Here is a 26,326-nt window from a genome sequence, read left to right as displayed (position 1 = left end):
CCCCTCCTGCCGGCTGCTGCAGGGGATGTGTCACAATAGAGAACCAGGAATTGGTTGGTAAATATGTAATTTACCAGCTCCTTCCTTTTCTGAATGGACAGAGTCATAGTCAGTGACATTGTAAAAAAATAAAATAAATGATAAAAAAATAATACAATTAAAAAAATACTAAAATATAAAACATACTGACACCAGTGGGTGAACTTCCAGGATCGCAAAGGTCACACTTGCGACCGGGGCCCTGGCATTCCACCACCTTGGGGAGGCCCCAAGATGGCGGGAAGGGGGCCCACTGCAGAACTTGTGAAAGGGTCCTGCTGCGGGACCGTAATAAAGGGCCCCGCAACGCGAGTAAAGGGCCCCAAGATCAGCGGGAAGAGCCCCAGGCTTGAAAGGAAGGGCCCCCGGCCAGGGGTTAGGGGAGCCCTTTGTGGTTTCTTTTTGCCTTGGCCCTGAAGGTTCTAGTTACGTCTCTGGTCTCTTCTATTTTTGTATATGGATGATGGCAGTGTAAATTTTTTAATAAAAAAAAAAAACAAAAAACATCTAAGTACCCTTTACCTAACAGATATACAACTGTCACATGACCCAGATCTTTCCTAGTCTGTCTGCAGGGAAACATAAGCAGGAGGAGCTTCTTGTCCTCTGCTGCTGGTCACATGTTCAAAAGAAAAAGAAAACAGCCTTTGGGATACAGAGTAGAAATAATTAATATCAAAAAACTGTTTTAAAACATCATAAAAAATAGATTTTAAATCAAATCTTTATTATTTTTTGGAATAACATGGTGTGGGTGGATTTCTAGAAAACAACAAGAGAAGGGCGCACGACCTTGTGCATTACCACTTAAAAGTTTATTAAAATCAAAGAAGGGTAGCGTACAATATACTCACAAACGTAGCATATGAACAAGCATATAGGAAATGGGCACCGCTCGCTTCCAGGACACTGCTCTACTGCTGGATAGCGCAATGGCGTCCTCAAAACCTGATGTGGCTTATGCGTTTCGAGGGAGGACCCTCTTCCTCAGAGCCAAAATCACCACTTGAGGTTTTGAGGACGCCATCACGCTATCCAGCAGTAGAGCAGTGTCCTGGAAGCGAGCGGTGCCCATTTCCTATATGCTTGTTCATATGCTACGTTTGTGAGTATATTGTACGCTACCCTTCTTTGATTTTAATAAACTTTTAAGTGGTAATGCACAAGGCCGGTGCACCCTTCTCTTGTTGTTTTCTTGTAGTGCCTTTTGGATACCCTTGGTCCTGAGGGGGGCAGCAAGACCACTTCATTTGTGTCATAAAACTGCCTAGAACATTCACCTTCCCGCATACCACTCGAGCGAAGGAAAGATATTGTTGTTTTGTGGGTGGATTTCTGCCAGTCACAGGCTGTGTCACGCCCCTCCAGCCCGTGTCTTAGAATAAGAGAGAGGCAAAGCCTCCAATAATCTACATGTAATATCCCGCCCCTATTGTGTTTAGCTGGTTAGTGGGCATGGGGGAGGAGGGAGGGAGTGGGCTGTCATTTCCCACTGTGAATACACCCACATGTGTGACTCTATAGTCACATGGAATGCTCAGATGTGATAGAAAGGAAATGCTCAGCATAGAAACTCACTGAAAACTGAGCATGTGCAGTAGCTGCCAACACGCTCTGCAATATCCCCAACTGTAGTGGGGGCATGAACAGGAGGGGGAGATAGAGAGCAGTAGGATCAACCAGGTTTTTGCAGAATACAGAAAACTAATCTCATAGTTAGGGCTGCTATTAGATTTTACGGGGGGCCCCCATAAAGCCTACCTGACAGGGCCTGCTTACTCCGGCCTAAAGTGACTGAAGATATAGGTTTATCGGTTCCTTTCTCTGTAGCCTCAGCTGCACAGATGAATTAATAGGAAGTGCTCCGAGGCTTCCTGCTCATTCCCAAACTGAAGCAAAGTAAACACAGTTTACCATGCTTCAGTGACAAATGGATACAAGAGTGATTGGTACCGATCACTCACTGTGTTCATTCAGGAATGGAAGGGGCCAGTAAATTAGATACTTATCGACCCCTTCCACCATTCTCCATCCTGAAACCTCCCCATGTGCCCGCAACAGCTTCAAGGGGGAGAAGAGGGAAGCCAGCAGCTACTGCGGGGGTAAGGGGCACATAGGGGGGCCTGGACAGCAGATGGAAGCAATGCATGTACTAGAACCAATCCCCCTGCAGTGCAGCCAGAGGGAGAAAGAAGAGGAGAAGCTGGTAGCACTGCAAGGGGAGGCAGAAGAGGACTGGTGTCTGCAATAAGACAGTACAGTGGAACCTCCTGCTTAGCAGGTGCCCGGGCCCCCCTTTTGAACTGATGGGGTATGGGCCCAGTACAGGAGTGCTGGCTGTACTGCCTTATCAGCGGCCCTGCTCATAGTGACTGAGTGCAGAATGCATCCATTACCAGTATTGGCAACATTACCAGTTCCCCTAAACCCATTTGCCTGGCATACATAGACATAAACATATTTCTCCTACATATGTTGTACCTGTTTATCTGCAGTCTTATTTTCTCAAATGTCCAGAATTTTAAAGATTGTGTAAGAGATCAGAAAAAGGGGGGAGAGAGTTGAGGAGTGTAGTGAGGAGAGCTCTGAGAGCTGAATTGAGGGAAGGGACACCCCTTCCAAACAGAGCTGAGGCTGTCAATCAGCTGGAGGTCCCTCCCCTGTCACCATTTTTCTCTTGGAAAAATTGTCAGCAGTGATTCATGCTGATAGCAGAGAAACGAAGCAGCAGACAGAAATAACACTTAGTGCTCTGGGTTGAGACAAGTACACACTATAGCGGGATATACTTTGTTCATATTTCATGTCTGAGGTTTACAACCACTTTAAACACTTACGGACCGCCCACCGCAGTTTTACATTGCTACTTTGACGTTAAATACCGGGGCTATGGCAGCAGTTAGCCCCAGTATTTTGTTACAGGGCGGGCGGTCCTCTTTCACATAAAAGTGGTCCCAGCAGGTTCGCCGCAGGATTACTTTTGTGGGTGGCAGGAAGAGTGACCGCTTCCCGGTCGTTTTCCCCCCTTACCGGAGCTATCGGTACCGCCGGGTACCGGTGTGGTCTGTAACATGGATTGTGGATAATACCCCATATGATGGTACCTGTGACTGGTAGGAACGCACTGCTTCGCAGTTCCAGCACTTCCTACTCTGAATGTATGTTCTGGCAAGGGGTGATGGGCTGTGCTGGAGGGTTTATTAAAGCTGGGGGGAGGGAGGCTTTTGCTGCTGGTGGGTGTAGGTTTATTACTGCTAGGTAATCTATTGTTGCTGGGGTGGATCTATTTGGCTGGGAGGGTTGATTTGTTGCTGAGGGGATCTATTGTTGATGGGGGAAACTAATGTTGCTGGGGATCTATTTTTGCTGCATGGGTCTATTGTTGCTAGGGAGATCTATTGTTGCTGGATGGGTCTCTTGTTGCTGGGGGGCTCTAATATTGCCAGGGGATCTATTGTTGCTGAATAGGTCTATTGTTGTTGCTGAGATCTATTGTTGCTGGAGGATCTAATGTTGCTGGGGGTCTTTTGTTGCTGGGGGATCTAATGTTGCAGGGTTACTTGATGTGGCGGGAGTGGATCTATTTAGCTGGGAAGGTTTTTTGTTGCTGGAAGGATCTATTGGTGCTGGGAGTATCTATTGTTGCTGGGTGAGGCTATTGTTGCAGGGGGGGGGGGGGAGAGATCTAATGTTGCTGGGAGATCTAATGTTGCTGGGAGATCTAATGTTGCTGGGGGGTCTATTGTTTCTGGATAGGTCAATAGATGCTAGAGAGATGAATTGTTGCTGAATGAGTCTGTTGTTGCTGGATGAGTCTATTGTTGCTGGGGGTATCTAATGTTGCTGAATGGATCTATTGTCGCTGGATGGGTCTATTGTCGCTGGGGAGATCTATTATTGCTGGGGGGTCTATTGTTGTCGAGGGAATCTATTTTTGATAGGGGGTGCCTAATGTTTCTGGGTGGGAAAATCTTTTGTTGGTGGCTGAAGGGGATCCATTTTACTACTTTTCTTGTTAAATAACAGGATATTGCTGCGCTAAAATATAGTATATAATATCATAAAAGGCGAAAAGCAGCCAACACAAATCTTTGAAATAAAAGATCAAATAACAATAAATAGCAAAATGTAGCGTTAATCTTAAACTGTCTGCACAGAATGTCCTTGTCAACTCCAGGAGGAGAAACAACAGTTCTTATATTTTCCACATGAATAAATATGAGAAACTTCGGATAGATGAAAGTGAAGATCCTCAGCAAGAGACCACCACCAGACACCCGCACACACTGGTTCTTACCAGATACAGATGACCCTCATCACAAAGGTCATAAACGCATAATAGTGCATGAGCCCTGGAACACCGGGATCCTTCACTTCTCCCTCCTTGAATGTGTCAATAAAGCAGGCGATCATCCACTCCTCATGGGGTCCCTCTAATTTCCCAGCATTTGACCCTCACAGCACCGTGTTGTCATAGTTCAGCCTTGATGGTCATTTCACCATCAAACAAACATGGCGGCAGAAGCCATGTGCTCACATCTGTAGGCCAAAGCCCCCTCCCCATGTGAGCACATGGCTTCTGCCGCCAGCAGGAATCGTGCTCAGAGGTGGGTAGGGGGCGGAGACAAGGGATGGTGCTCGGAGGTGGGTAGGGGCCAGAGACAAGGGACATTGCTCGGAGGTGAGTAGGGGCCAGAGACAAGAGACAGTGCTCAAAGGTGGGTAGGGGTCGGAGACAAGGGACAGTGCTCTGAGTTTGGTAGAGGGCAGAGACAAGGGACGATGCTTGGAGGTGGATAGGGGGCAGAGACAAGGGACATTGCTCGAAGGTGAGTAGGGAGTGGAGACAAAGGACAGTGTTCATAGGTGGGGAGGGGTCAAAAATAAAGGATGGTGCTTGGAGGTGGGTAGGGGGGCAGAGATTCTGGACGGTGCTCAGAGGTGGGTAGGGGCAGAGACAAGGGACAGTGTTCAGAGGTGGGTAGGGAGTGGAGAAAAGGGACAGTGTTCAGAGGTGGGTAGGGGGTGGAGACAAGGGATGGTGCTCAGAGGTGTGTAGGGGGAAGAGACAAGGGACGATGCTTCGAGGTGGGTATAGGGGTGGAGACAAGGGACAGTGCTCAGAGGTGGGCAGAGGGCAGAGACGAGGGACAGTGCTCGGAGGTGAGTAGGGAGTGGAGACAAGGGACAGTGTTCAGAGGTGGGCAGAGGGCAGAGACGAGGGACAGTGCTCGGAGGTGAGTAGGGAGTGGAGACAAGGGACAGTGTTCAGAGGTGGGTGGGGGCAGAGACAAGGGACAGTACTCGGAGGTGAGTAAGGAGTGGAGACAAGAGACAGTGTTCAGAGGTGAGTAGGGGCGTAGACAAAGGACGATGCTTGGAGGTGGGTAAAGGGTGGAGTCAAGGGACAGTGCCTCAGAGGTGAGTAGGGAGTAGAGACAAGGGATAGTGTTCAAAGGCGGGTAGGGGTGGAGACATGGGATGGTGCTTCGAGGTCAGTAGGGGCAGAGACAAGGGACGGTGCTCGGAGGTGGGTAGATAGTGAAGACAAGGCACATTGCTCACAGGTGGGTAGGGGCATAGACAAGGGACAGTGCTCTGAGTTGGGTAGGGGGCAGAGACAAGGGACGATGCTTGGAGAAGGGTAAGGGGTAGAGACAAGGGACAGTGCTCAGAGATGGGTAGGGAGTGGAGACAAGGCACCGTGTTCAGAGGTTGGTAGGGGGTGGAGACAAGGTATGGTGCTCAGAGGTGGGTAGGAATTTTAAACAATGGACAGTGTTTAGAGGTGGGTAGGGGGTGGAGACAAGGAATGGTGCTCAGAGGTGGGTAGGGGGTGGAGACAAGGGATGGTGCTCGGAGGTGGGTAGGGGCCAGAGTCAAGGGACGTTGCTCGGAGGTGAGTAGGGGCCAGAGACAAGGGACAGTGCTCAGAGGTGGGTAGGGGTCGGAGACAAGGGACAGTGCTCTGAGTTTGGTAGATGGCAGAGACAAGGGACGATGCTTGGAGGTGGATAGGGGGCAGAGACAAGGGACATTGCTCGGAGGTGAGTAGGGAGTGGAGACAAGGGACAGTGTTCAGAGGTGGGGAGGGGTCGAAAATAAAGGATGGTGCTTGGAGGTGGGTAGGGGGCAGAGATTCTGGATGGTGCTCGGAGATGGGTAGGGGCAGAGACAAGGAACGGTGCTCAGAGGTGGGTAGGGGGAGAAGACAAGGGACAGTGCTCAGAGGTGGGTAGGGGAAGAGACAAGGGACAGTTCTCTGAGTTGGATAGAGGACAGAGACAAGGGACAGTGTTTAGAGGTGGGTAGGGAGTGGAGACAAGGGACAGTGTTCAGAGGTGGGTAGGGGGTGGAGACAAGGGATGGTGCTCAGAGGTGTGTAGGGGGCAGAGACAAGGGACGATGATTGGAGGTGGGTATAGGGGTGGAGACAAGGGACAGTGTTCAGAGGTGGGTGGGGGGCAGAGACAAGGGACAGTGCTCGGAGGTGAGTAGGGAGTGGAGACAAGACACAGTGTTCAGAGGTGAGTAGGGGCGTAGACAAAGGATGGTGCTTGGAGGTGGGTAGGGGGCAGAGACCAGGGACGGTGCTCGGAGGTGGGTAGAGGGCAGAGACAAGGGACAGTGCTCAGAGGTGGATAGGGATTTGAGACAATGGACAGTGTTTAGAGGTGGGTAGGGGGTGGAGACAAGGAATGGTGCTTAGAGGTGGGTAGGGGGCAGAGACAAGGGATGATGCTTGGAGGTGGGTAAGAGGTGGAGACAATGGACTGTGCTCAGAAGTGGGTGGGGAGTGGAGACAAGTGATAGCGTTCAGAGACAATGGACGATGCTTGGAGGTGGGTAAGGGGTGAAGACAAGGGAGTTCTCAGTAGCGGGTAGGGAGTGAAGACAAGGGATAGTGTTCAGAGGTGGGTAGGGGGCAGAGACAAGGGATGGTGCTCTGAGGTGGGTAGGGGCAGAGGAAAGAGGTAACTTGGGGGAGGATGGAGTACCTCCACCTATTATCTGCATGTGACGCTGTATTTTGTATCACCCCAACAGGTAACAATGAGGAATGTAGTCTGTGCTGCCTCCTACAAGGGACCAATGAAGACCTGAACTGCACATGGACAAATGACAGCAGTGTACAGCTCAATGTATCCCTACAAAGCATCTCGTAAGTCCACCAGACACCCCAACCCACCAGTCCAGACCCGATCTCTGGTTCTCCCACACCACTTGTCTAGGTGAACCATATAAAGGGCCATTTGTACAGCATGCAATACTTATGCCATTGATTTCTGAATGGAAGGGTCAGCCTTCATAATAACAACCTCAGCATTCTCAGTATTGTAATGAGAAAAGTTGCAGGGTCTGCATCACTTTAGGAGTAGAAAAATCTGAGGGACATCATACAGGTTGCAATCTGACCATAAAATAGTCGTACAATCAACTAGCATTGTAATATGTAAGATATAAGAATGCAAGATATAAAAAGTGCTTCGGTGGTCTCAAGCTTATGTTTCATCTCTCTCTCTTTCATCCTTTGACACTTCAAAGGAATTAATAAAAAGTGCAACCAATCAACTGCTATCGTTCAATTACACTTTATATCTCTCTCCCTATCCTGATCTCACACTTTAGGATGTTTCCTAAAAAAAAAAAAAAAAATTGCAGAGCTATTTGTCCTGCAAAACTGCATGTACATTCCTTGTGTGCGAATCTGGCAAAACTGAATGTTACCAGGCTATTTTGTCTGGATGCTAGTGACCAAAAAAAATATATAATACTTAGCTCCATCTAGTGGCCATGATGAGGTATGCCCCTGCTTCTTATGAATAGAGAACATCAAACCTGGTGAGAAAATAGCCAATAACTCTTAATTTTGCCCCATTCACATTGAATGAGTGTACATGCAGTTTCGCAGGACGAATAGCTCTGCAAATGTTTGCAAATACACCCCATTGAATCTCTCTCTTTCTTTTATGCTCTCACGCATCACCCTTCTGTCTCCTTCCTCTATCTTCTACCTGATGTCATATTTTGTCTCTCTCTCTCTTCAGTCCTCATGATTCACCCCTACATTACACCATACCGCCAGGTCAGAACTGGCTGCTGATTCAGCGGGAAAACCTAACCCTATATAACAAGTATCAGCTCAGCGTATATGGAGGAACCTGGATGGAGACCCTGAACCTCACCTACTGCCAGGGATGTGAGAACGGTATGTCAAATGTTATTGTATGCAAAGAAAAGCAGCTTTTATTTCATGTGAATTACAGTGTCTCCAAAACCAACTGCTTTGAGATGTCAAGAGAGCAAATGCAAAGAGGTGCAAAGTAAGCTGATGCTGGAAGGCAGCGGAACACCCTCCTTTTTGGTTGCTGGGTTTGGTTAGGAAAATTTAGTTTTTGGTTCTCCTGAAATCATCGGAGCTGAGTGTGTGATTGCTTTAGGCTGCTCTGGGTTCTGCAGGCTGCCAGTTTGACTGCTTCCCATTGTTTTCTGGAGATTTCCAGATCATAATAGGTGGGAGAGTCACAAAGGCTGCCTGAATATTTATGCAGCTCCAACCAATCCCTGGATAGGTGTGTCCAGATGGTGGTTGGGGGTGTAAAAAGTGTCTGGAACCCAAGAGTGCAGCAATCTTTTCCTGTAGGAGAGGTCCCCAGTCAAGATTTTTGACCATCTTGCTCGCAAATAGACCTGCCCAGGGCTTTTTTTCTCAGAGAATAGGTGCTGGAACTCCCCTCTTCTGAGTCACCTCTCGTCTCCGCCCTACCCACTTCCGAGCACCGTCCCTAGGTTCCACCCTCTACCCACCTCCAAACACCGTCCCTCGGTTCCATCCCCTACCCACCTCCGAGCACCATCCCTTGGTTACACTCCCTACCCACCTCCCAGCACCATCCCTTGGTTCCACCCCCTACCCACCTCCCAGCACCATCCCTTGGTCCCACCCCCTACCCACCTCCCAGCACCACCTAATTTAGAGAATAGAGAACCAAGTATCATTTTGTTGTGCTAAGCAGTTTGTATGGAATTCGTTAATGGTAACAAGAAAAGCAGTAAATTAGATCCCCTGGAATCAGCAACAATGGACTCACCTAACAATAGATCCCCCAGCAACAATAAATCCTCCACTGCAACAATAGCCCCACCCACAACTAAATGCCCTCCAGCAACAATAGATTTACCCCAGCAACAATAGATCCCACAGCAGCCAGCATCAATAGGCCCTTCAGCTCACCCCACTGACCCCAGCACCCCTTTACCATAGCATACATTCAGACTGGAGGTTCCCGGAACTGCGTTCCCCCACGTTCCCGCTGAAAAAAAGGCCTGGACCTGCCCATGAGATGCCCCAGCTCTGCTTATCTAAGGGAGCCAATCTGCCTATCAGCCTGTGATTGGGCAGTAAGGCTCAGTTCATACTACTGCAGCCCAAAAGTTGTGCAACTTGCTTGTAACATCCTTGTGACTTGGTTGCTACATGCTTGTGTCATAATGATTTAGCATTGCAGTCTATGGCACTCAAGTCGCACCAAAGTCACAGCGAAGTAGTGCAGGAACCTTTTTTTTTATCGCTGCGACTTGAGTTGTATTGTTTAAGATGGCACCCATTGAAATTAATGTGTTTTGACTTGTCATGCCATCTGTGCCTGTACAGGGCCCTTTCAGGCAGGCTACAAGGAAGCGCATGATTTCCAATGGTGGTGGTGCTCTTGGAAGATGTGAAAAAGTATGTCTTAAAAAACAAGTCCACCATGTAGAGAAATGTCCCAACTCAAGCTATTAAAAACTAAAAAAAATGCTTTGGCAATCTGATTTGTCTGCCATTTAATTCTAAAAGCGTCTTGCTTATGGTGCTTGGTAGATTACTGGATTAGAAGAAGTCAGACGTACATGGGTGGCCTAGTGGTTAGCACTTACATCTTGCAGCATTGGGGTTCTTGATTTGAATCTTCTTCAGAACACAATTTTCATGGAGTTTGCATGGGTTTGCCACCATACTCCAAAGACATGCTGGTAGGTTAATTGGCTCCTGTCTAAATTAGCCATTCACTTATGTTATCAAATTCTGCACACTGGTTCAAAGCTGAACAATTGGTAAGGATTGAAGAAAGACCTAATGCCCTACCTTGTAAAACAAAATCACCAAACAAAATTTTTGGAGGAAAGCTTTCAAGCATATCAGACATGGTACCCAAGGAGCCAGCCCATAGAGTCACCAAAAAGTTGAATATGACTAAATAGTCCTATACATACATACACACACTATATTACCAAAAGTATTGGGACGTCTGGCTTACACGCACATAAACTTTCATGGCATCCCAGTCTTAGTCCGTAGAGTTCAAAATTGAGTTGACCCACCCTTTGCAGCTATAACAGCTTCAACTCTTCTGGGAAGGCTGTCCACAAGGTTTAGGAGTGTGTCTATGGGAATGTTTGAACATTCTTCCAGAAGTGCATTTGTGAGGTCAGGCACTGATGTTGGATGAGAAGGCCTGGCTCGTAGTCTCCACTCTAATTCATCCCAAAGGTGTTCTATCTGATTGAGGTCAGGACTCTGAGCCCTTGCTTTGTGCACTGGTGTGCAGTCATGTTGGAACAGGAAGGGGCCATCCCTAAATTGTTCCCACAAAGTTGGGAGCATGAAATTGTCCAAAATGTCTTGGTATTCTGACGTCTTAAGAGTTCCCTTCACTGGAACTAAGGGGCCAAGCCCAACCCCTGAAAAATAAACCCACACCATAATCCCCCCTCCACCAAATGATTTAGACCAGTGCACTAAGCAAAGTCCATAAAGACATGGATGAGCAAGTTTGGGTTGGAGGAACATGACTGGCCTGCACAGAGTCCTAACCTCAACCGATAGAACACCTTTGGGATGAATGGTCAAGAATGGTCAAACATTCCCATAGACACTCCTAAACCTTGTGGACAGCCTTCCCAGAAGAGATGAAGCTGTTATTGTTGCAAATGGTAGGCCAACTCAATATTGAACCCTACAGACAAAACCTAGGATGCCATTAAAGTTCATGCGCGTATAAAGGCAGAAAGGCAGGCGTCCCAATACTTTTGGTAATATAATGTGGCTGACTATAGGAAATTACCTGCCCAATAAAAAAACTTATTTCCGACATATGTTTTTCACTTTAATTCTTCTAAAAATTTAATTTAAGATGTACCAACCCTTTAACAGTCCCTCTTTATTTGTCAGTGTTCATTGGGGCTCCAATCCTCGATTCAGCTACCTATGAAGAAGATGACACACTGGTTGTGGACATTACATGGAATCACATAATAGATTACCCCCACCCTATAGGGGTAGAATTGAGGTATCGCACCCTGGGAGCCAGTGACTGGATTCTGGTAAGTGTATGGCAAAGCTGACAATTTTTGAGACGGGAAGCTGAACAAATATTGAATCGTGGTTCAGGTTTGCAACAATATATTGCTCTTATTTAGCTACAACTATTTAACCACTTGTCTACGGGGGGGATTTTTTTAAAATTTTTTGTACATACGTTAAAATCAGATTTTTTTCTTTGCTAGAAATTTAAAGGGTGCATTGAGGTTGTCTGATAGTGACATTAGTAGACCATGCTGGAGTAATGTGTGTTGGCACAGCCACTTGTAGTCTTTATTAGAAGGCAATGTGACATTACTCCCAAAGGGTAAATCACGTCTAAAGGGATGCAGATCCTGCCACTTACCTCATTGGAGCACTGCAAGTGCAGCAGCCGATTGATAATAAAAAATCACTTGCAATTCACTTTGCAAATGGACACAGACAAACAATCGTCTATTTCTTCTGAATAACAAAAAGTAGGAATCTGCAACAAAGTTTGTTAAAATACTTGACATGTGCACAGATCACCCAGTGAGTGTATTTTTTTTCTCAGCAAAACTGAAGTTACTCTTTAATGTGTGGCATCACAGCCTGTTGTAGTAGGTTGCCATTCATTTTCATTGGCTTCCAATGGACATACAGAAATGAAACAAATGCACCTGCCCCTCAGCAAGTGAGATGGAGTTTTTTTTTTTTGCCCCAGACCCAAATTGAAGACTCCTTTTAAAATGAATGGGCAATGAAATGCATGGCAGCACGGCAAACAATGCATGCCCTTGTGTGAACAAAATATGCCCATAGGTGTGAAGAGTCCCATATAGAAGGATATTTTTTACAGATATGGTCTAGATCAGGCATGTCCAACCTGTGGCCTGGGGGCCGCGTGCGGCCCGGGACCGCAGGCAATGCGGCCCACTGCCCCCTGACAATTTTTTATTTTTTTTTTTGCTGGGGAGGAAGCAAGTCGAGTCGGGGGAAAGGCCACAGGGGGTGCCTCGGAGGGGATCATCCACTAGTTGTGTTAAATTAGTGCTGGAGGGGGGGGGGGGCGGCAGCACAGTAAGGGCGCGGCGGCATTTTATTACTTATATAACTTAACTAATAGTATATATTTTATATGCGGCCCAAGAACATTTCTCTACACTCAATGTGGCCCAGAGAAGCCAAAAGGTTGGACACCCATGGTCTAGATATAAAACTAGTGATCCTGAATGTTTGCATGCTTGTAGGCAGGTTGCCTATGGTTTGTTATTTAAATAAGTGGGAAGGTCAGGTTCCGGAGCTTCGGCCCCCTCAGAAAGATGCCAAGGCTGCTATAAAACACCTGAGAAGGACTGCTGCATTTTGAAGTCCCTCAGGGGATACTGGAAGGCCAGAGACTTGCTAAGCTTTTGGGGAACACCAGTTATGGACTACTACCTTGCTGAGGTATGCCTGAGCAGCCTAGTAGAGTTAGCTAGGGATGTTCCATTGCAACTATTGCCTTATTGTTATGTAAAGTTTCTCCGGAACCCGGCCTTCCCCCTTATTTCTATTACAGGGATAGGCTGGGTCCAAAAAGCCCGGGAACAGAAGTGCAGCACATTAACCCTTTTCTCAGCCTGGGCCAGCCAACTACTTAGCTAACAAATCGTAAGTAACCTGCCTTCATGCTGTCAAATGTCATCGAAGCAATATGGCCAAAAGTATTTAAACGCCCTTCCAAACTATTAGGCTGAAGTGAGGTTAACCTATACATGCTTTATGCCTTAGCCTGTGCCACATCCGGGTAAGTACTAAAGTGTAGACTTTGCAGGACCCACATCCTGCTAATGGTGGATTTTAAAGGCACTCACATGGAACGGTATGTAGATTAAAAAATAATTTATTGAATATAGTATAAAAAGACATATTATGTTTTTTTTAGCCATTATGGCACCTAATATGTTTTTTTATACTATATTCAATAAATTATTTTTTAATCTACATACCGTTCCATGTGAGTGCCTTTAAAATCCACCATTAGCAGGACGTGGGTCCTGCAAAGTCTACACTTTAGTACTTACCCGGATGTGGCACAGGCTAAGGTCCCTCTCCTTTTTCTATATTAAGTTAAAGTGTTTTCAGTGAAGGAAAATGCTAATGCTACAGCATACAACAACATTTTAGACAACTGTGTGCTTCCAACCTTGTGGTAACAGTTTATGAAAGGGCCTTTTCTGATCAGATATGATTGTGCTATTGTGTACAAAGCCAACTCCATACAGTAAAGGGCCGTACACACTTGACGAAAATCGGACAAAATATCCTCCGATTTTTCTCTCTCATGCTCGCGTTCACAACCGTTTTTAGTTGACATTGCATAATGTTCACGAAATTTCTCGTCCGATTTATGTTTTTTTTTGTTGACGTTTTGTTCGTAGAGTGTGATGTAAATACGTATACGTGTGACCCCCCGTGGCCACGCCTTTCTTCTTCCGGATGTGACGTGGCTTTTGTTCTCGGATCATTCGTGAAACTGCGCCTCGGATTTTTTCAGAATCTTCGAGATTTATCACCTTTTTCGTTATACAACGATCTTGGAAGATGGAGATAGACATGTAATAGAACTATGAATTGCTATAGGCATACAAAGTCAAGTACAATGAAGATAGATACGAATTATCCATTTTTTTCTGATAAACTTCCGGGTCGTCAGGAACTTCCGATCATGCGCGGTCTTTCGTAGCCGATTTTTCCCGGACGTACTGTGTACACATTAAACGAAAATTGGTCGTGCTGAAGACGGCCAAAAATTTTTGGTGTTTGTCCCTCCGTTTTTTTTTCGTTGAAAATGTCGGGATCGGCTGCTGACAGTTGTGTACACACTAGGCGAAAATCGGACGATTTCACATCGGGCGGGAATTTTCGGCAGATTTTCTACTAGTGTGTACCCTGCTTGAGGAGATGGTGTAATGAGCTTGGTGTGGAGAAACTCAAGGGTAACTCCAACTCTACTGAGCCCCTTCGGGATGAGTTGAAATGCTTTTTTTGAGCCCAGGTCTTATCATTCAACATCAGCACCTGACCCCACAAATGCTCTTTTGGCTACATGGGGAAAACATTTGCACAGACACACTACAAACTCTTGTGGAAAGCCTTCCCAGAGCAGTGGAGGCTTTTATAGTGGTAAAGGTGTGACCAGCTCCATACTATTGCCCATGATTGTGGAATGGGATATCCAACAGGCTTCTATATAGATGTGATGGTCTAAAGGCCGCAAACCTTTGGTTGTATAGTGTATATTGAGTTTTCATATAGCAGGGCCCCTTTTGTATGAGGTTTTTATTGCACATTATTACAATATGCAGAACATTGTTCTGATTTTAAGCCATCTCTCCTAACAATGTTTAGGTGGACAGAGAGGACCTGGAATCCAATTCCTATCAGATGGCGGACCCAGAGCCGTACACGGACTATGAATTTCAGATCCGACGCATTCCAGATGGGCAGCAGAAAATAAGTCTGTGGAGTGAAAGTTATGTGTTCACCACTCCAGAAGAAGGTAAAGAAGTTGGATTGACCACTTAAGAGTTAAGACCATCCTAGCAGTTCAGACCTCTGCGTTTTTACACAACATGCAGTGTGCCTGATGGCATTCTCTCATTGCAGTTTTCCAACTTATTGGCATGTATTTTCTACACCGTGTAATGCACTGGATATGCAGTCACTGAGATTTAATTTGGAAAATGTGTTTTTACATAGTTACATAGTTAGTCAGGTTGAAAAAAGACACAAGTCCATCTGGCTCAACCAATAAAAAACAGAAAACAGTAAAGAAAACACAACCATAAAATCCCATATACACAATCCTATACCCGCAGTTGATCCAGAGGAAAGAAAAAACCCCAGCAAAGCATGAACCAATTTGCTACAGCAGGGGAAAATATTCCTTCCTGATCTCCCGAGAGGCAATCGGATATTCCCTGGATCAACTTTACCTATAAATTTTAGTACCCAGTCATATTAGGTACACCTAGGAAAGAATCTAGGCCTTTTTTAAAGCAATCTACTGAGCTGGCCAGAACCACCTCTGGACGTAAAGAGTGCCCCCTTATCCTCCGTGATGACCTTAAAGTGAATAACTGAACACCAAGTTCACTAATTGGACTCCTTGTGTATTTATACATGTTGATCCTATCCCCCCTTAATCTCTTCTTCTTAAGAGAGAATAAATTCAGTTCCTGTAATCTTTCCTCATAGCTGAGCTCCTCCGTGCCTCTTATCAGTTTGGTTGTCCTTCTCTGCACTTTCTCCAGTTCCCCAATATCCTTTTTGGGAACTGGTGCCCAAAACTGAACTGCATATTCCAGATGAGGTCTTACTAATGATTTGTACAGGGGCGAAATTATATCTCTCTCTCTCTGGAGTCCATGCCTCTTTGAATACAAGAAAGGCCTTTGCTTGCTTTGGAAACCGCAGCTTGGCATTGCATGCTATTATTAAGCTTAGGATCTACCAGGACACCCAGATCCTTCTCCCCCTATGGATTACCCCACTTATACTCCCCCTGTATGTATGATGCATACATATTCTTAGCCCCCAAGTGCATAACTTTACATTTATCAAAACCTCATTTGCCACGCAGTTGCCCAATGAAACAGTGCATTGAGGTCAGCTTGTAAGTTGGAGACATCCTGTAAGGAAGTTATTCCACTGCAAAGCTTGGTGTCATCTGCAAAGACTGAAATGGTACTTTTAATCCCAGTCCCTATATCATTTATAAAGATATTAAAAAGTAATGGTTTCAACATTGAACCTTGGGGTACACCACTGATAACCTTAGACCATTCAGAGTAAGAATCATTAACCGATACTCTCTGAATTCTATCTTTTAGCCATTTTTCTATCCATATATAGACTGATCTTTCCAAACTTTACATTACACATTAGCCGTGTGTGGGGAACTGTGTCAAACGCTTTTGCAAAATCCAAGTATACTACGTCCACAGCCACCCCTCTGTCCAAGGTTTTTCTTACCTCCTCATAAAAGAAATCCGGTTTGTTTGACAACTTCTGTCTTTCATGAATCCATGCTGTCTGTTGCTTAAAATATTTTTTTCTAGCAAGAACTCCTCTATGTGGTCTTTTATTAAACTCTCCAGTATCTTCCCGACTATAGAAGTTAAACTAACAGGTCTATAGTTACTTGGCAAAGACTTTGATCCCTTTTTAAATATAGGCACCACATTGGCCCTACGCCAATCCAGTGGTATTATTCCAGTCGTTTTAGTCGAGTCCCTAAAATTAAAAACAAAGGCTTAGAAATTACAGCGCTCAATTCTTTTAGGATGCGTGGGTGGATGCCATCTGGTCCAGGTGCTTTATCCACCTTTATTCTGTCTAAATATTTCTGGACCATATCACTTTTGAGCCATTGTGGATCATTTGGGGCTGTGTCAATACCCTCCTCATTATGGTCATGAGCTCCCCCATGCTACTTTATATACACAGAGCTGAAGAAAGTATATAATACATTTGCTTTCTCTTTGTCCCCAGTCACCCACTCCAGATTATTTTGTAAAGGGCCTACATGCTCTGACCTGACCTTTATACTATTAATATATTTGAAGAATTTTTTGGGGTTTGTCCTACTATCTTTCGCAATCTGTCGTTCATTTTGAATTTTTGTGTCTTTGTTTTCCTTTTTACATATTCTGTTATATTCTTTATAACAATTAAACAATGATAGTGTTTCTTCATTTATATATTTTTTAAAAGCTCTTTTCTTATTATTTATAGCTTTTTTAACTTTGGCCGTGAGACACATTTATTTTTAGCCTTTTAAATTTATTTCCCATGGGAATATACTTTGCAGTGAGTTCGCATACAGTCTTTTTGAAGAATTCCCATTTTTGTTCTGTGTTCATCGATGCCAATATTCCCCCCCAGTCTAAATCTTGGAGAGCAGCCCTCATCCTTGGAAAATGTTCTCTCTTAAAGTTAAGTGTTTTTTAATTCCCTGTATGCGTTTGTTGCTTACAGGTAACATTAAATGAAATCATATTATGGTCACTGCTACCCAGATGTTCTTTTATATGAACATTGGTAATAAGCTCTGCACGGTTTGAGATTACCAGGTCCAACAAAGCATCATTTCTAGTCTGGGCCTCAATAAACTGTACCATAAAATAGTCTTGTAATAGGTTTATACATTTCTGCCCTTTAACTGTTCCAGCAGTGCCATTACTCCAGTCAATGTCTGGATAGTTAAAATCCCTCATTAATATCACTGTCCCAGCCCTTGCAGCCCGTTCTATCTGTTCAAGGAGCTGGGTCTCCACCTTATTATACTGGGAGGTCTATAACAAACTCCAATGATAAGTTTTGTTTTACACCCCTGTACATTTCCACCCATACTGCTTCAGGCTCATCACACTCTCCTTACTTTGAGATCACTTCTAACATAGAGACAGACACTACCACCCCTCCGTTTTACCCTGTCTTTCTGAAAGAGAGTATAGCCAGGAATATTAATAGCCCAGTCATGTGAAGAATGTTTTTGTATCTTGAAAACAATTTTGTTACTGTGTTGTCTTTGTTAGACACATCAAGCTCATTAGTTTGTGTTAGTGTCGGCTCACACTACCACGGCACGACTTCGGGGGCGACCTGGGAAGTAGCGTGCACCGCGACTTCGGCGTGACTTGCATGGACTTCATATAATGAATGTCAATGCAAGTCACTCCGATGTCGCCCCAAAGTAGTACAGGAACTACTTTTTAAGTCGGAGCGACTTAAGTCGCTCCTATTAGAATGGTTCCGGTAGCACTGCATGGACCGTGACTTGTCAGGCTGACCAGTAGCCTGACAAGTCGCGGTAGTGTGAATGGGCACTTATAGGAGGGTTTATGTAATTTTATAGATATGTATAAAAATAGAGGTCCAACACAACTGCAGATATAATGGATTTGTCTTGTTTATACTCACAGTTAGAAAATAAGATGTATTTTTTGGATTGGTGCTTTCAGGGGTACATGTGGTACAGGGCCTGTGACAGACGTGGCCCTTGCTAACCTCCTTCACCTTCATCCAGATGCTGTTAATACACCTTGTGTGCTTCTCTCACTCTCTACACATCCACTTTTGTTCTCCAGGTTGTTCTCTTACCATGTACATCAATGTGCTCTACTGCCTCACCTGACCTCCTCTCTCCTACAACTATCTTCTGTTACCCTATCTCTTGCTCTTCTGGATCACTATACTTTGCATTCAGTATTTGTTTAATTTTTCATTTTTCCTCCAACACATCTCTTGTATCCTCCTCTCTATCGTATTACCTTTTTCCTGCTCTTCTCCACATCTTGGTGTCTTGTGTTTGCCAACCTATACCATTACCCTTTCTCCTTTCCTCCTCCCTAATCTCAATTTATTTTGTCCTACACATGTTCCCATTACCCTCTCTCCTGTGCTCCTCATTATCCCTATTTCTTTGTACATTGTTTACTCTATCCTGTTACCCTCTGTCCTGTCTACCTCCCTAATTTCTATCTCTTGTGTTTTCCACTCTATTCTGTTACCTCCTCTCCTATCCTCCACATTTTAATCGCCTGTGTCCTATCCCATTACCCTTTCTGCTGTCCTCCTTGCTCATCTCCATCTCTTGTATCCCTTGGTTTGTTCCATTACCCTGTCTCCTGTCCTGTCCTCCCTTCCCCACCTCTTGTGTCCACAACGGTTCCATCTCTTGTCCTTCTCTCCCATCTCCACCTCTTGTGCCCCTCAGTCTGTCCCATTAGTCTCTTCTGTACTGATCTTCCTTCTCTTCTTTTGTCCTCTACTCTATTCTCTTATCTTCCCTCCGGTCCTCCAGTCCTCTCCCATCTCCACTTTTTTTGTGTCCTCCAGTCTGTTCATTATCCTTCCTCCAGTCCTCCTCTCCCATCTCCACTCTTTTTTTTTTTTTCCAAAAATATCTCCACCCTTTTTGTGTCCTCCAGCCTGTTCCATTAGTCTTTCCTATACTCATCTTCGATCTCCACCTCTTGTGTCCTCAACTCTATCACATTACTATCTCCACCTTTTTGTGTCCTCCAGTCTGTTCATTATCTTTCCTCCGATCCTCCTTACCATCTACACCTTTTTGTTTCCCCCAGTCTGTTCATTATCCCTCCTCCAGTCCTCCTCTCCCATCTCCACTTTTTGTGTCCTCCAGTCTGTTCATTATCCTTCCTCTGGTTCTCCTCTCCCATCTTCACTTTATGCATCCTAAGTCTGTTCCATTAGTCTCTCCTATACTCATCTTCTATGTCCACCTCTTGTGTCCTCAACTCTATCCCATTACCATCTCCACCTTTTTGTGTCCTCCAGTCTGTTCATTATCCTTCCTCTGGTTCTCCTCTCCCATCTTCACTTTATGCATCTTAAGTCTGTTCCATTAGTCTCTCCTATACTCATCTTCGATCTCCACCTCTTGTGTCCTCAACTCTATCACATTACCATCTCCACCTTTTTGTGTCCTCCAGTCTGTTCATTATCTTTCCTCCGATCCTCCTTACCATCTACACCTTTTTGTTTCCCCCTCTCTGTTCATTATCCCTCCTCAGGTCCTCCTCTCCCATCTCCACTTTTTGTGTCCTCCAGTCTGTTCATTATCCTTCCTCTGGTTCTCCTCTCCCATCTTCACTGTATGCATCCTAAGTCTGTTCCATTAGTCTCTCCTATACCCATCTTCTATCTCCACCTATTGTGTCATCAACTCTATTACATTACCATCTCCACCTTTTTGTGTCCTCCAGTCTGTTCATTATCTTTCCTCCGATCGTTCTTACCATCTCCATCTTTTTGTGTCCTCCAGTCTGTTCATTATCTTTCCTCCGATCGTTCATACCATCTCCATCTTTTTGTGTCCTCCAAGTCTGTTCATTACTATCCCTCCGATTTTCCTCTCCCATCTTCACTTTTTGTGTCCTCCAGTCTGTTTATGACCTTTTCTCCTGTCCTCTTCTCCCATTACCGTCTCTTTTCATTTCTACCTCTTGTGTCCCTCAGCGTGCCCCTTTAGCCTCCCTCTAGGGTTTTCCTCTACTATCAGTAGAGCAGTGGATGGTGTCAGTAGAGCAGAGGGCAGCGTCAGTAGAGCAGTGGACAGCATCAGGGCAGAGATTGGTGTCAGTAGGGCAATGGAGGGTGCCAGTTCTTTTTTATCTTTATCATTTTATTTTATTAAATTATTTTTTACAATTTTTTTTTAAATTATTTTATACAATATTATATTTTTACAATACTACTTTTTTACAATTTTTTTTAGGAGCCTTGTTGAGGGGCTTTGGTGAAATATCAGCAGAGGGAATCTGCAACGCACTGTGATGTGTGCCCAGGCACAGCCGGAATCGCATTAGGGTGTGCCCAGGCATAGCCGACATATCCTGCGCGCACGCCAATGGTTCAGATCTTTTAGATTGTTTTTTATTATTGTTTTATTTACAATTTATGGATTCACTTGTTTTCCCCTATAGTTCCTGATGGGGCACCGGATGTTTGGAGGAGTTTTGTGTATGAAGACTCTCTGCATGTGACATGGAAGGTAAGACTGCTTAGGAAGTTTGCAGGTCCATCACAAGAACCAGAGGTAGACCTAGGGATGAACAGGAATAATAATGGGTAGGAGGTCTAAAATTCCTCATGTCATAAAACCATCAATTACAATTTGGCTGATATTAAGATAATTTCCAGTTCTAGTAATAGATTCTTGTTCTGCCAGGATTGCATATAGGTAGATATGTAAAATAGCATCTGCCTATGGTAAAACTATCATATACCTGGGCAATTTAAACTATGCATATGGTGAAAAATGTTGTTAGCAGAAATAATTTTTTTTTTTTTTTTTTTTTATATTTCTTTATTAAAGATTTTCAAATACACATGATAAAAAGAGATTGTAGTACAATTCATTACATTCTTCATCCAAAAAAAGTATGCAGTTTTTCCCCATAGAACTCCCCATTCTCCCTCCCTCCTATTTTCCCCATCCCTATCTCCTCTCTGTCTCACCACTACCGACAATCCCTATTTTCTTTAAACTTTTGCCATGTCTCCCAAATCTCTATCCTATTCTCATATTGTTCTTCTCCCCACACCCTTAAAGCTTCCAACTGTCTCGTTTTCTCCACTCGTAGTAGCCACTCTTTAAATGATGGAGGTTCCTTCTCGTTCCACCTTAGGGGGATTAAACTTTTTGCAGCGTTTAACAGATGTGGAATCAAGGATTTTTTATAATGTTTTATCGACATCTTAGTCCCATGAAATAAACAAACCCAAGGGTCTTCTTCGATGTTTATGTTGGTGATTTTTTTAATTGCATCTAAAACTTCCTGCCAATATTTTCTGATTTTTGGGCATTCCCACCAGATGTGGGATATTGTACCCGTCTCCTGGCATCCCCTCCAGCAATATTTTGAGTTCTCCCCATGGTATTTCCCCACTTTATCTGGGGTATTATACCATCGGGAGACCAGTTTATAATTAGTTTCTGCCATACTCATGTCTATTGCGGAGCTATGAACCAGTTTCAGACTTTTTTCCCATTGGAAACCTTGACTATGAGCTCCTAAATCCATTTCCCACTTTTCCGCAAATGGAGGCAATGCCAGCTCTTCACCTTCATTAAGGATTTTATACACATTTGAAATACTATTTCGTATTTTCTCCGATATACATATCTGTTCAAATGGCAATAATTCATTTGCCTCTCTAATCGGCTGAGGTAGGGAATTAACGAAGTGTTTCAGCTGGCAGTACCTCCATTCCGTGAGGTTCCAGTCCCCCCTTTTTTTCAAATCTGCAAATGTAATAATTTTTCCTTGTTTCATAATATCCTTTAACCTTACATCCCCCTCTCCCATCCATTTTCCATATTCCTTACCGACCCCTGGTGCAAAAAATTTTGTGCCTTGGAGTGGGGTTAGTGGTGAGTTATATTTCCATTTTTCTCTAGTGTATATTATGTCCCAAATTTTCAATGCCTGTCGTGTGATGTCGTGTGTATTACTATTTAACTTTCTATATTTTGCTGGGATCCAAATCATTTTCCCTAAATCAGTGTCACTCATTGTGTTTTCAATTTTAACCCAATTTTTTTCACTCTCATTTTTTCCCCATTCCAACACCCGTGTGAGAATTGATGCCTGGTAATATTTTTTAAAATCCGGAAGTGCTAACCCCCCCTCTCTCTTACTTTTACTTAATGTCGTGTACTTAATCCTTGGTTTTTTATTTTTCCACACAAACTTGGTTATGAGTGCTTTTAATGTTTTAAAAAATACCCGTGGGATCTGTATTGGTATCATCTGGAATTTATAAGATATTTTAGGTAAAATTACCATCTTTATGATATTAACTCTTCCCATCCATGATATGGCTCTCGGTGTTAGTCTATTTATTTCTGTTTTGATTTCGTTTAATAAGGGCAGGAAATTTATCTTATATAGCTTTTCGGGATGAGGGGTTAGTTTAATTCCTAGGTATTTTAAATCTTCTTTTCTCCATAGAAAGGGGAACTCACTTTCTAGCCTATTCCTCTCCTGTGTACTCATCTTAATGCTTAGAATCTCTGATTTTGTTTGGTTGATTTTAAAATTTGAGAGTTCTCCATATTGTTTTAGGTTTTTTATTAAATTTGGCAAGGAGATTCTAGGGTTGGATACATAGAACAACAGGTCGTCTGCAAACGCAGCTACCTTATGTTCCTCTTTCCCCACTTTTATCCCTTTGATGTCTATGCTTCCCCTTATTGTTGCTAATAGTGGTTCTAGCGAGATCACAAACAACATTGGAGACAGGGGGCACCCCTGTCTCGTTCCGTTGTGCATCTCAAAAGGGTCGGATAATATCCCATTAATTCTTATTCTTGCGGTGGGTTGGTTGTATAATGTCCTGATCCAAGCCATCATCCTCGGCCCCAATCCTAGCTCCTCTAGTGTTCTAAACAAAAATTCCCAATCGACCCTGTCAAATGCTTTCTGAGCATCGATCGACAGAATCACATTTGGGGTTTTATTTTTGAGCATTTGGTTCATCAGCAAGATTGTTCTAATGCCGTTATCTCTACCTTGTCTGCTTGGTATAAAGCCTACCTGATCACTATGGATCCACTCTTTCATTAACCTTTTCATTCTCATTGCCAGTATTTTTGTGAATAATTTGGTATCTGCGTTCAAAAGAGATATCGGTCTATAGCTAGAACATAACGTTTGATCTTTTTCTTCTTTGGGTATAACTGTAATTGAGGCTAGTAGGGCTTCCTTACTCATATTAAATTTGGTACCTAGTCCATTCATATATTTTTCAAGCCTTGGGATAAGAAGATCTTTAAATTGTTTATAGTACCCGATGGTAAACCCATCGGGTCCTGGGCTTTTACCCACGGTGGTTTCTTTTATAGCTCTAAATATCTCCTGACTTGTAATTGGGGCCTCTAGTAATATTAATTTTTCCTCATCAATTTTCTGCATTTTTGCTTTTTCCAAATATGTTTTGATCTTTCCTTCTCTATCCGAACTATCCTCTTGTTTTCTCTCCCCTTTTACTGCATACAGGTTACTGTAGTATCTTTGAAACTCCCGTGCTATTTCAGTAACTGAATGGACTAGTTCCCCGTCTTTATTCTTAATTTTGTCAATATAATTACTTGCTTTTTTTTTTTCTTAGTAATTCTTGCCAAATTTTTTCCTATTTTATTTCCTTCCACATATTTCTCTCTTGCCACCCTATTAAAATCTTGTCTGATTTCCTGTTCTAATAGTTCTTTTAGTTCATCTTTTTTCCTCTCCAGTAGGGGGTTAAGATCAACCTTGTTTGTTTTTATTTTTTTTTGTTTTTGTTCTAAGTCGTACACCTCACTCATCAATCTATCTTTGTTTTTAATTCTCTCTCTCTTCCTTTGTACCCCTTTTGATATTAATATGCCCCGCATATAGGCTTTGTGTGCCTCCCAAATGATGTTTTTAGGTGTCTCCTCTATGTCGTTATTTTGGAAATAGAATTCTAGTTCTTTCTCAATTTCCTTCCCCCATATTTTATCCTTAATTAATTCTTCGTTGATTTTCCATGCATTCATTCTGGGTTGTTTTTTACCCAATTTCATTTTTAATATAATGGGGGAGTGGTCTGACCAGGTTCTTATCCCAACCTTCGCCTCTGTAACTTTTTCTATCCAGCGGTGTTCTACCAAGAAGTAATCAATTCTTGAATATGTCCCGTGTACATTTGAATAATAGGTATAGTCTCTTTCTTTTGGGTGGAGGATTCTCCATATATCTGCCAATTGATTTTGGTATAATTTTCTCTTAATCTCTTTATTCTGGTGAGTCGAGATTCTTTGGTGCCTCGCTGTATTATCTATCTTTGGATCGAGGCTCAGGTTGAGATCTCCTGCTAAGACCACCCCTCCTTTCTTAAAGTTTATTAATTTCCCCAAGGTTCTACCCAGGAAGGGCCCTTGTCCCTCGTTAGGGCTGTATAGGTTTGCTAATGTGACCTCCTCGTCATTTAACTTTCCTTTCAGGAAGAGAAACCTTCCCTCCGGGTCCACCAGCCTCTCCTCCAGTACGAATCTCGTCCCTCTGGCAAACCCAATTGCTACTCCTCTAGATTTTTTCTTAAATGAGTCCGCATAGTACCATGTAGGGTGTTTATGTGAATAAAACCTAATATTTGTAGAGTGCGTAATATGTGTCTCCTGTAGGAATATTACATCTGCGTTCAGATATTTAATTTCTCTCATAATTCTCTGTCTCTTAACCGGGGAATTCATTCCCCGTACATTATAAGATAGAAAGTTTACCTCTTCCATCCCTTTATCTTGTTGTTCCTATTTTCCCATATTTTAGTTTTACTCCTTCTCTTTATCTTTTCCTCCCCTCTGGGTTTGTTTGGCTGGTATTCTCTACGGTTCGGGCTCTCCCTCTTATATGTGGGTTTTTGTCTTTCATATGAATAGGATATTCGGGATATTTTTATTTTTTATTTTTTCCTACTTCTAACCTCCCCCCTTCCCTCCCAGCCCACCCCCCATCCCCCCTCCCTCCTCCCCCCTCCCCCAGGCAAAACTTGCCTCCTTGGGCGCCTAGTTACCACTTGCCCCATTACTAGGCTAGTCGATTTATCCACCCTCCTTTCCATCGACATTTCCCGGGGGTTGAGCTCTGCTCCTGCTCGCCAATCATTCCCTTCCTCCCTGTCCTTGGGGTGAAGGTTGAGATTCACCCTAGTGCCTCCTTAGTGCCACCCTATTTAGACTCTTTATATAATGCTCCCTATCCTCCTCCCCTCCCTCCAACATCTCCCTCCCCCCCCCTCCCCCCAGTCAAACCGCCTTTTCCCCAGTCCGAGCATCAGTCTTTAATTCTTCTCTTTACTCCTTTTCTTTTTCCTTATCTCTTCCTGCCACTCGTTTTCATTTTCAGAGTCCTCCTCCAGGGGGTCTTGATGTGTCCATCCCGGAATCTCCATTACTGGTAATTTCATAGCCTCGCAAAAGGTCAAGGTCTCTTCTGGGAACCTCAGTAGGGCCGTCCTTCCATCCTTTCGTGCTCCCAGACCTGGCGGATGACTCCAAAAGTACTGAATATTTTGTTTCTTTAATGCCTCTACCACTGGTTTTAAAGTGCGTTTTCTATTTATTGTATCCTGAGATAGGTCTGGGAATACTTGTATCGCTTCATCTTCATATCTCATTATTGGTCTGTCCCTCATCTTTTCCCAGATTTGAGCTCTTACATCATATTTATGAAATCTCGCTATTACATCTCTAGGTTTATCTTTTGGAGCATTCAGAGGTTTCCGTATTCTGTGGACTCTTTCAAATTCTATTTTATCAGTATTTTCTTTCCCTAAAAGAGGATTGAAGATACTTTCCAGCATTTCCTCTAGTTTTTCTTCTCTGCCCTTTTCCGGTAGCCCCCTAATCCGCAAATTCTTCCTTCT

The 26,326-nt window shown here is 43.8% G+C and overlaps 1 protein-coding gene across 1 annotated transcript in view; it reads left to right on the top strand.

Moving 5' to 3' along the window:
- IL27RA (interleukin 27 receptor subunit alpha) overlaps nucleotides 1-26,326 on the top strand; it is a 97,772-nt gene that overhangs the window by 14,298 nt on the left and 57,148 nt on the right. The window contains exons 2-6 of the mRNA XM_082255514.1: nucleotides 7,087-7,201; nucleotides 8,088-8,248; nucleotides 11,252-11,403; nucleotides 14,756-14,906; nucleotides 20,860-20,927. Of these exons, the coding sequence (XP_082111640.1) occupies nucleotides 7,087-7,201; nucleotides 8,088-8,248; nucleotides 11,252-11,403; nucleotides 14,756-14,906; nucleotides 20,860-20,927 (647 nt within the window). The remainder of the gene's footprint in view (nucleotides 1-7,086; nucleotides 7,202-8,087; nucleotides 8,249-11,251; nucleotides 11,404-14,755; nucleotides 14,907-20,859; nucleotides 20,928-26,326) is intronic.

Source organism: Pelophylax lessonae (assembly GCF_965119305.1).
Source record: "Pelophylax lessonae genome assembly, chromosome: 4".
NCBI lineage: Eukaryota > Metazoa > Chordata > Amphibia > Anura > Ranidae > Pelophylax > Pelophylax lessonae.
The sequence above is the reverse complement of the archived record's forward strand: the minus strand, read 5'-3'. Positions and strand labels throughout refer to the sequence as shown.